This window comes from Perissodus microlepis, chromosome 12 (genome assembly GCF_051167445.1).
Source record: "Perissodus microlepis isolate ML-2025 ecotype Zambia chromosome 12, ASM5116744v1, whole genome shotgun sequence".
Lineage (NCBI taxonomy): Eukaryota > Metazoa > Chordata > Actinopteri > Cichliformes > Cichlidae > Perissodus > Perissodus microlepis.
This window is the reverse complement of record NC_140472.1, coordinates 5,048,989-5,060,671: the sequence shown is the minus strand read 5'-3', so window position 1 is coordinate 5,060,671 and position 11,683 is coordinate 5,048,989. Positions and strand designations below refer to the sequence as shown.

The 11,683-nt window shown below is 40.3% G+C and overlaps 1 protein-coding gene across 1 annotated transcript; it reads right to left on the bottom strand.

Annotated features, from left to right (window-relative positions):
- Positions 1 to 4,042: 4,042 nt before the first annotated feature.
- Positions 4,043 to 11,194, bottom strand: ap3m2 (adaptor related protein complex 3 subunit mu 2). Its single transcript, XM_084945259.1, has 9 exons — positions 11,063 to 11,194; positions 10,070 to 10,354; positions 9,803 to 9,974; positions 9,452 to 9,589; positions 8,949 to 9,034; positions 7,059 to 7,192; positions 6,535 to 6,742; positions 6,231 to 6,375; positions 4,043 to 5,594 (listed from the first exon to the last, which is right to left on the bottom strand). The coding sequence occupies exons 2-9, from the start codon at positions 10,340 to 10,342 to the stop codon at positions 5,494 to 5,496; spliced, it is 1,257 nt and encodes a 418-aa protein (XP_084801385.1). The 5' UTR covers positions 10,343 to 10,354; positions 11,063 to 11,194; the 3' UTR covers positions 4,043 to 5,493.
- Positions 11,195 to 11,683: the final 489 nt, after the last annotated feature.

Genomic DNA, 11,683 nt, shown 5'->3' with positions numbered 1-11,683 from the left:
TTGTTCAGTTCTATTATTTAAAAAGACTGAAAACAGTCGATATACATGCAGTTAAGTTTAAAAAGTAGAGTTTAAAAGCAACATCTGCTAAAATCTCAATATGGCATAATCATTTGGCTGCTCTTAAAAAAAGATTGGGAGATGGATAACTTGTCTTGGATTAGTCTTTGAAGATAACTTAACTTGGATATTAAACCAGCTGCTGCTACACAAGTTAGATTGATGCTCATTTTGTCTACAGGTAAGATGGCATTATCAATGTAATGTTTGTGCTGCTGGTCACAGGAATGGCCCTGGAGAATCTGTGTGGTAACTTCCAGTCTGGAGTCCATCTATCCCAGCTTCCCTGTGGTATGGCCGGCAGCCCACTCATGGCTTTGTGTACGGAAGCCAGGCTCTGTCTAAGTGTGCAGAGACAACAAAGGCAAAGAGGGAGAGGACAAAACATTTAAAATCAACATCAAAACACAAAAAGAAGTTTTCATACATTTCTCATTGCAAGGTTTAAAGCGTGGGGCCCAAAAGTCTGAATGTGTTATTGCCTACTCTTACACATTTATTTATATACAACTGGCGGCTTCACATTAAATGCCCAACATTAGAGTTCAGCCTGACTGCTGTCTGGATATCGTCTGGTTTCTGAACACAGCTGTCGGTGCTGTGCATCCAGTTGGCTCATAGCCATACAAGCCTACGTGAGCAGTTTGAGAAGATACTGTGTTATAATGGCAGGCCCCACATGGACAGGGGGGCTTATGTCTCCCTGAATGAAAGGAGGGGGGTGATAAGTTGAAGCCAGGGACAGTCTTCTTTGTCTTGTAGTCGCATGCTCCAGTCAACCATCAGTAAAGTGAATTGTGCTGAGAAAACCCACGGTTTCTTTGCTATTGCCTGGTTTCACAGCCTGCTCACAAGGTGCTTTTAGCACATATCAAAGGCAACCTAAACCACTTTACCTCCAATGAACATGCTGTTTATTGTAACTTTTAGATGATCTCTAATATATACGAGTGCCTTCAAGGGTGGGGAAATTTAAAAAGAGGTCACAATGATTTTCTGGGGAGATATAAAGTGACAACCTCTGAGACTGAGAAGAAGTGGAGCTGCTAAAAAAACTGCAGTTCATCTAATGGCCACTTGAGACCATTAGATGAACTGCCTCAAAAGCAAGTCATTCCCCATAGACTCCATGCTAAAAAGCAACCTTCGGAGCTTTAAAAAGGAGCTTTTATACAACCTGATACAACAAACATTTGTTTGCCTCTTATGGACAGTTTCCCCTTTAATAAATAATCTATAGTAACGCTGTTATTTTATAACTGGACAATCGTCTATCTGGATACTTGGATTAGGGACGTGACCTCCTCTAATTGGAGGTTCACTGAACTGTGGCATTCCAGGATCCTGTGCTGTTTGTGCCTTTTGGAACATTTTAATCCACTTATTTGAGAAATAATATTACTGGCTGTGTAGCAGTCCTACAAACGGTTCACAAAGGTGGTGTTTCCCTTGTGGTAAGTGAAATTCTGATATTTTATTAGTCTGTTACTAAGCACCTATAAGTAAACATGTGAGTCTGTCCATTGCACAAGTACAGTTAATGAGCAGAGCTTGCTAACCGAACTAGCTAGCATTAGCTGATGACTAAATACTGCCCCCTCATCCAAGTATGGCCAAAAACTAACATCAGTTTGCAAAATGTGGAGTTTATGGAAGACAAACCAACTACTTACAACCTGTAAATCTAGGTCTATGAGGCATTTATAGTACCCTTATATTTGAAGTTTTGCTAGTTGGCAGCTTTGTTTCCTAGCTAACCTTAACTAGATAGCACCCTTAAGCTACCAAACAGATTTATTCCGCGTAAAAACTTTAGCAATTACTTCTATAACATTTGGTGTAAAGACAAACCTATAGATGTCCTCTGCAGCAAGACAGCGTAGAGTTAACATTAAAGTAACATGAAATTGGAATAACAGCTAATGTCATTACAGTGGCACTACTTTTTAAGGACACAATGGCAGTCGCTCACGTAGCTGTCAGTTAGCTGATAAGCAACAGCTGGAAGTTGATAAGCGGTGACAATGTTGCAGAAGAATTTTATTGAAGTGCCATTATCTGTGTAAACATGCAACAGTGTAAATAAACTCTGACTCATAGCTAGGATATTAAACTACAAACACTGCGCTGCACAGCCGCAGCACGCGCTCCGGCAACTACTCAAGAAGCACGTGGTTAATCAGCAGTTGTGTCGTCTCTTTAATGTGCTGCGGCCAGTGTCAAGTCTGCATGAGCACCCCTCCCCACCCAGACTGCTGTTATTACTGTTACTGTATGTCCACGTGCTTACCGACAGGGACCACTGCAGGGCGCCCGGCCGGCCAACACCGATCAAAGCAATCAGATAAACACTTAACAGCCATCCTTAGATTTACATTACGATAATGCCCATTATCTGGCCTTCAATACACAAAGCGCAGATTGGGCTGTAAGCGAGGGCACGCGGTTAATTGCCCCGGGTGCCAAAAACGGCACGTTAGCCGAGCTTCAATACACATTTTTGATTTATATTCATGTTTAAAACTTACCTGCTGTGGGCAATTAATGCGAAGCTGCACATTTATTTTTAATTTTTATTTTTTTGGAAAGCGTTATTTTGGTATATAACATATAACGTGTGCTGCTCAGAATTTTTCGTTTCTCGGTTGTTAAAACAAACAAACAAAATCGCCGCTGTGAGGGAAAAAAACATCCACATTATTATAATGGCGAGCGATAACTTACCACTAAATGCCGCGATATTCCTCTGTCGCGACAGCCTTTAACGTGTTTGAAAATGGACAAAGTTAAGCGAAAGAAAAAATAAAAATAAAAATGTGAATATTCGAAATGATAAAAAAAAAGAAAAGGAAAAAAAGGTTTAGAAAGAAGTTTAGAAATGTGCTAAAAAAAAAAGCGATGCACGAAGGAGAAGAGTGAGGACAAAGTTGGACCCAAATGACATAACTGACTTTAAACGGCTCAGTCTGGTCGATGGGGGGGAGGGAGGGAGGAAAAGGTAGTAGATTGTCTTTTGGAGGGGTTAAAGTAAATTATGGACTGGAGTCCAGCCAGATGGAGCAAAGACACAGGGCTGATGTCACACATCTGGAAGTGGAAGTCACCATAAAATAATCCAAAGAGTCTTACCTTTAAAAATGATGTTTTATATAAGATCTTGAGAAGCAGTTAGTGTGTTTCAAACCAGATGTTTTGACATCATGAAAAAACCCAACAATACTTTAATCCCATTTAGAAAAAAAACAGGACTGTTATTACTTATCAGTAATTTCTGATCAACAAAACATTGCCATCTTATCTAACAAATTGGCACTCCTCCTATCTTTGCTTAAATGGAAATGTGTTTTTAAATATTTACATATTTTAGAAACCTACATCCACAACTCACCTACAGCTGAGCATGTCTGATAGTTATGCTGGGTGTATGTGCAACATTTAATGTTGGTTAACTTCAAAACTGGACGCATTTTCTGTATATGCAGTCAAGAGAATCTTTCATTTATTTTTTTAATTTCACTTTGTCATAAAAAAACCGCACTCCAAGACTGCAATCCTTCACCAAAACACTTGATATTCCCTACAAACAATGCATTAAATTTTATTTAATGTAAGAGTTCCTGGATCCAGAAGGATGTGTGAATCTGTATTAGATTGTGACATTAAGCCAGTGTCTTCTAATTTCTCTTAATTTACTTTGAAGATATGATGCCAAATGTTATTTTCTTGTTCTATATAAGTGAAGCCACTGAATACAGAAACTGGCATCTGTTTTTGGTTGCCAATCACCCTGGGCTAAGCCCCTCCTCTGTGAACAATTTCATATAGGGTTGCTCATAATAGTTCCAGTAATCGCACACGTACAAGCAAACAGACAACCTTAAACCAATTGCTTCATTGATGGATGTAATCATAACTTCAAAGGACAGTTTGACTCTTGTAACACAATACCATATGTGGAAAACACCACATTATACACATTGAGTAATCAGTGTTATTGCTCGGTTATAACACATGAAATTCTTTATTTTTTTCACCGTTTTTACACTCCATTGGAGACTGTGTAAGAAACACAAACATTTTGCTGTAAACACAAAGCATTTCTTCTGAGGTACCGCGCTGTTATATCTTAACACACTTTTGTTTTCGTTCTACTCTGAGCTGATAACACCAAACTGTATCTGTAGCAACCATGACTCTCCAAGCCAGCTTTATGAGACCACAATGTGATGGTGGGCTGATTCCAGCCGAGACCCTGAGGCACAGATGCATCACTTTATTACACTCTTATTGATTCATCCAGCTCACCAGTTTCCATGGTGACAATCATAATCTTATGTTTATACAATGTATGCAAAGACAAACTTAAAACAAAAATGCACATCATACTATAAAGGCTGAGATAACATTTATGGAGCATTTGGACCATAGGGTTAAGCACCAAACTGTCAGGATCAACCTTATTTTCCAAGAAATTTAATGACAACATTCTGTAATTAATCACAATTACAGCTGAATAAAAAGAGGTGAACATGCGTGGCTTTCTGGTAATAAATAGCTAAAAAAAAACAAAAACAAAAAAATATCACTGTATCGTTCTTATTTGCAAACAAACAAACAAACAAACAACTTCAAAGATTGAGGACCGTTTCAGAGACACGTCTAATACATCAGCATGCTGACTCCAGTGTTGCAGACAATATCATCAAACTGCAGCAAAGAAGAAACAAAGAACAGAATAAACAGAAAAAAGAAGGCCCAGGGTGCTGGGGAAAAAAAAAGAAAACCTGGACAGCAGGATAAGAAGTATAGTGTGGATTTTCACTGGCAGTAACAACTCTTTGGGACTCTTTGGAGCTCAGACCGTTATTGTAGGTCCGTGCCATTTCATTTGAATTTAACTGCTTAAATGTGCTACAGCACTGTCAATACCATTTACCTTGCAGAGTCATCTGAACCTAGAATCGTAGATTCCTGGCATAATGTACAGGTCACTACTTGATAATTAATTCTAATTTCTTTGTGTAGAAGCTCTGTTTTAATATACTCTAGGGTCCATTTATCCAGTAATCCAGCCTTATCTAAATACATGGATTTGGTTTGTTAACACCGTCAGTGAAAATCCTGTAAACGGTGTATTATATGGACAAATCTTTATTGGGTTAGTGTGGTTTGTCTGAGTTCAGCAAGGACAGTGTTGGAAATGTTTTAGGACACTTGCTTCAAACTTGCCTGATTTAGGCAAAGTTCTACAACAGAGGTTTCATGTCTATGTGTAATAGTCCACTCAGAACTGCTACAAGGAGCCTCCAGTTTGTATTGGTAAGCCTTCATGGGTAAATGCTAAAGCACAAGGAACGTACCAACTCCTCTTTCCCATCACATCACCCCTTAGTCTCATGGTGGCTCAGTCCGGTTGTCACAGAGAAGCAGTCTTTAAGTCCGGACCTGGAACTTACCAGCCTTGGTCATGTACTTGATGCCTTTGAAAGGTTTATACTTCTCACCATACATGTCCAGCCGATTCACTTTCAGTCCTGATGAAGGAGAGAAAAACATCAAGAATTTATTAGACTTATGTGTTACTGGAACAGAACAAATACCAGGGTTAACTATCTGGCTTGATGGTGGAGGGCTCTTCTAGAGATGTTTCAACTAAAACCTCTACAGAGATTTCAACAAGAGATTCCTAAAGCTCCAAAGGCTTTGTTTGCTCCGAGTTTAGTAGTACCGTTACATTCTGTGTCACACTGTAAAACATCATATTTTCATAAATGTGTCAACCCTTGGTGAAACTTGAAAAACTAAGATGGTTGTTTTATACTTCACTGAAAATAAAATCTATTTCCTGGTGTCATGCAAGGAGGTTTATTTATGGGTGTAGCGCCATCTAGTGGTCACCATCTCACTGTTCCCCTACAATGGGACTGTCAGGTGGTTGTCAGCTGACCAGACTGAGCCTAACTGTGTGGGGGTTGAATTAACTTTTCTGTGGTTTAAAAAGCAAAGTGGAGCTCATTTTCATTATTACAGTGAAATTGTGAATCTCATTCAATGTTCAGCTTGGTCACTAAGTGCAAGAAGAGAGAGGATCACAAATAAGAAATGAAGGAATTCTTGAAAGGCAACAGTCACATGTACATGAACATGAGGTTCAGATGGTGTGTGTGTACCTGAGATGGCCATCTGTTGGATCTTGAACTGAATATTGATGGTGGGGTTCTCATCAGGTTTGGATGCTCCAGCCTGCAGGCTCATGGTGCCCTTCAGACTGGGAAGCTTCTGTGGGTTGATCTTGCCAACATCCCATGTCAACAACTGGTTTAAAAAGAAAAAAAAAATGCACCAAGATGACAGAATTAAATATTTTGTCTCTTAAACATATTCAGATAATTCGGGTTTATACATTTATTCATTCTATCATTTACACTTCCCTTCATCTGTGTTTTTGTGATATAAAGATTGCTGCAAAGTTACCTTTGTGACTGGGTCAAAGGTGTATGTTCCCTGGGAGGGGTTCAGGTTGGCATTGAGGACGCCCCGGGGCAGCTGGCTGCTGACTAGGACCGACTCCACGGCCTTGCCCATCGTCTGTTTGGGGCCCAGGGTCAAATCAAAACGCCCCTGGGAACTTCCCTCCCGGAAGGTGATGTTGTGTTTCACGTACACTGGGATGGCTACCAAACTGAAGGTGATAAAACAACATCAGCTATTAGACAGTGGAATCCTACTTTATGGATTAGCATTTCTGTTTATATCCTAATTAGATATATGTAATGAGTCAACTATGGGATTAAATGTTGCTACTAGCCAGTTAAACTAATTATTCATATTTTAGGACACTGACTATAGTTAATAGTTTTGTCTATCTATCACTGGCTGGGGCTGCAACACCCCTCTCTGGTGAACAGGAAAGTAAGACAGATTCCACAAACTAAAGCAGGATTCTGAACTAGAAAATGAACGGTTGTATGTTGCCTGTGTCACAGCAAAGTACTAACTTCTGAGAGCTGACGTGGTAGGAGAGCAACCGGAAGTTTCCATCGGGTGGGATGAAGGAGAGGATCCGCTCGGCTTCCCAGCGCTTGAACCGAACACATGGGTGGAAACTGACATCATCCAGCAGCCGTGGATTCTGCGAAAGAAATGCAGTGGGTCAGGAAGATTAGTGGTGAAGTTTCAAAAACATTAAAATACTTTTAATATCTTTCCATTTCTTTTTGGTATTTACCCAGTGTACCCTGTAAGAACACACAGCACTTATTCCAGCAACACTTTACACAGTTGTGATGTTACTGCATGAAACGTGGGATTTTCGTCAGAAAGTTTCACTGTAAATTTTTGTGGACGTTCAGATTAGACACTCTTCAAAGGAATTTGCACTGAATATTTCAAACTGTTGGACACCATAACTGTTGGATGCAACAATTAAACCTTGTAAATAAAGTAGGCAGGAGAGTAATCTAAAACAAAAACTCAGTTGAGTATGACTTACACTGACCTTTCCTCTAGTCAAAACTGGCTGTGCTGTGATAGCAGAGCTACGCTATAAACAGACAGGTTGACTGTTGTTTTAAAGTCCAATAGAGGTCCAGTCATAATATCGATCAGATTGTTGCAATGAAATAATCAAATGCGCACGTCGTTGTTTTTATTAAATTCATAATGGAATGATCCTCCACATATCAAAGCCTATTTCTTTCAACATATTTCTACCTTCTACCATATAATCTACCTATAAAATCAGTCTCATCTGCTGCACAGTGAACTACCACATCTGGATGGTTGCCTCTCTGAGAAGCAGACCTCGAGTCAGCAGACATCAAAGTCTCAGAGAGTGTTTCAGTTGCCCTTATGGGGCATGCTTTTTCTTGACCTCCTTAGTTTCATTTTTTTCCTGTTCTAAAGGATAACAAAAACCACATCATGATCACAAACTCTTGCTAGAGACTTCAACAAGGACCTCCAGGCAAGAGTCAGAAAGAACAAAGAGACAGGAAAAAAGAGGCAATGCAGGGGGAGAGAGGGAGAAGCTGATCACTTGAGTTGAAGTTTGATTACTGAAGTGTGTTTCTGTCTTGCATTGGAGACCTGCACGATTAAATTTTTGACTTCGTACTAAAAAAGGTTTTGCCCAAAATAGAGTATAACTAAAGAAATAAATATGCCATCACAGAATGAGAAAAAAAATAAGTGCATGGTAACAATGTCAGCTTTCAGCACAAGCAATTTGCTCTTGTTAACATCACTGTAACATACATTTACTTGTCCAGACTAGTCGAGGAAACGTTACATGGCGTGGTGCAGGAAATAGCTATGACGGGCTCATGTAGGCAAATCGTCAGGCAGTGATTTTTGGAGAGCTTGATTTGCTTTGGCTTTGTGTTCTTTTGGCAGAGCACACATTTTCAGTGTTGGATAGCTGTGTTTTTACTCCCAATTGTGGGAAGCCAAAATTGTAATCAAGATTAAAATGTGATTACTTGTGCAGCCCTACTTGCATATTACAGGAAGCTTTTATCAGGAAGTTTTATCATCAAAACTGTGACGCAAAGTGCAGATACTCTGGAAAATCAGCTCCCTGCATGCTGCGGTATAAGAGAAAATAAATACATTCTCTGGCAGCTGAGCTCCTCTCAGTACTCGGGTCCAAAATGTGCACAGTGTGGGTATGACATATTTCGAAGTAAATGTTACTGTATGTTTGACTTTTACTGTGAATATTAATTGTAATGTACAGCACACTGATTTAAATGTTTCCAAGCTGCACCTTGGAGAACCCCCTGCTTGCTATACAGTTATGACCATTTGTAATCATCTGTTATTTGTCTGGAGAGTTCACAGTCTTAAAATATAACAATATAGAGTTTGTGGAAAAAAAAGAAACTCACCATGAATGAGAGGGTGAGATCAGGCATGCCCGTCAATTTAACGCAGGCATCAATAACTCCCTGTATTTCTGCTGTGATGGTGGAGCCTATGGGGGTGGAGTTGATTAGAGACAACAACAGAAAGCAAAAAAACATGTTAGAAGAGAAGGCAAGTACAAATAATTGTGTTGTAAAGCTGACATTTTATGTATTGTATTGGCCATTTTCTTTATTTTTTGACTGATTGACTAGAAACTCCTTTCAGGTTCTTCCTGATTCACAAGGGGTCACCACAGCAGGTAGCTCTGCGTGTTTGATTTGGCAGAGATTTTACACCCATCCTGATGCAGCCCCAAAAGGAATGAACCAGAGATCTTTCACTTGTTAAGCAAATGTGCAAACTACTACACTATGGAGCTACTGCCTTTCCCATTAAATGCGGATTAATAATTACTATGTCTCCCATGCATTATAATGCAAGCAAACAGTGACATGTTTCACAACAAACAGTTGAAAAGAAATACCAGATTTATCGATGATCGCATCGATCTCCTCCACCACGTCGAAATAAGCTTCATTGTTTGTGTACTTGACCCCAGTGCGCCGCCAGGGGACTACAGACAGCTGGCCTGTAGGGAGCTGTTCACCCACATTGGTGCTGCCTGGAAGCAGAAATTAACAACAGTATAGGATCATGCACACAGAGTCAAACAGCTGCTGTAATATCCATGGCTCACACTGTCAATTGAATTCATTCAGTGCTATTTAGATGAACTGTAATTGTTACTGAAAGAAGTCTCAGCTGTGTATGAACAAAGCATTAATGTTGCCTGAAATCAGGAAGTAAAAGCAGCACAAATAAAAGACTTAAAGACCTGTGATGGTGTTGACCATGGTGCGGAGGATGGTAGGAGGCTTAATGAGCTCTTTAAGAATGTTGGACTCTGTGGCCAGAGGAAACCCGTTATCCAGCATCTCCTCCAGTAGTTCATAGACCACTACCACATTGTCCTTGATGGCCGCCTCTGTACACACTCCAAAATAGTCCTGAGAACAAAGCACACAAGCAGGATATGCACTGTTAGTTAACTACAAATAATGATAAAAGTAGACAGAAACATGCATGAGAGGGGAGGAACAACCTGAAAGGTGTCTACGACTCTATGCAGGAACTCGATGACAAAGAGCGGCGGGACCTCACTCTGGATGACCGCCACAAAGTAGATGTGATGCCTGAGCACACTGATAAGGTAGTGATGAGGCGTGGGGATAACCGGTGGGACATTCTCTGGCTCAGTAGCTCGCTCCTGGGCCTCAAAGAAGTAGTCGCACACGGAGCGGCTGACCACACTTTTCCAGTGCTTCTCCAGGAAAATATCCCCTGAAGCGTTAATTAGGAACAAGCTGTGGATCATTGTGGCTAAAGGCTGTTGGGAGGGAAAAACAAGAGACCACCAGAGGTTTTTAAATGAGAAAATGCTAAGACCAAAACACCATGCCTTCTGTTAACATAAAGAACAGAATAAGAAGGTTATTTAAGTGTGACAGTAAACCATCAAGTGTGACAGTGAGGTAGCAGGCGCAATGGAGAATTTTACCCGAAGACAGACCCTATTCTCACATGACACTGGGAGTACCATGCTCTGCTCTCCGGATAATACTGTCTATACACTGTGCTTAGTTTATAAAAGAGAACGGCTCAAGTAACAGAGTAGGTCTACTGAGCTGAGACTGAAGTTCAGGGTTTCAGAAATTAAGAAACTAACTTACGATGGCTGAGAAATGTGACTCCAGAATATAAATTATACATGCGGCAAAGCTATCAAGTTTTAACCGGATATAACTCTACAACTAAAATAATTGCAACTGCTAAACTATCAAGTTTAAGAAAAACAGGCGTGTAACTAGCTAGCTAGCTAGCTAGCTAGCTAGCTGTTTCTATTAGATTATAGATGAAGGCCTCCATCTCTCTGTACGAGATGCTACCTCCGTCCCTCCTCCTGCTTCAGTCTTATGACAGAAAGCTCCGTCACTGGGTCCAGGGGGTTAAAATACGTTAAAATAACGATGCTTTTTTTGACGAATAAAATTGTAAGTTGCCGCTGGAACCATTTCTAAAATTGCAAGTGACTCACCGAAGACAATTTTCTGACGTTTTCGTCTCGCCTTTCACCTTTTTTTTCTCTCAATGAAAGATTAAGCCGACGTTGCTTCCCGTTAGGTGGAGCAGCAGATCCTGAGTGAGGAAGGATGGCAGAGCAGAGCGAACCAATCAGAAGACAGACCAAGCGTAAAATCCCGCCTTCTTAATAGAGGCATAGGCCAACAGTGCGGAAACTGGTGGCTCGTGACTTGGCTGTGATTGGTTCATAGTGGGAGAACGACGGTAAACACCAGTAAAAATCACCCGCTGATTGGTTTTAAGATGTACCTGGTCTGACATTTTGTTTGCGGGATCAGATTTCATCTTGTGGAGCTCTTTTTCGATTCAAACAAATATAGGAATATTTACATAAGGAGGGACTACACCAGCCTCCACAATACAACGCACTATAGTCTGCCTCTTATTATTCATTTTTACGTGTATTAAAAAAAAACCCACAGTGAAATTGTAAAGGCAAAGACAAAATGCACATAATAGCCCACAATCTGATATCCATTAGGGGGGTTAGGCATACTTGCATGCCTTATACTAACGTTCACTGTAAAGATTATCAATATCAAAAATGATTTAGACAAACAAAGAACCCATGCAC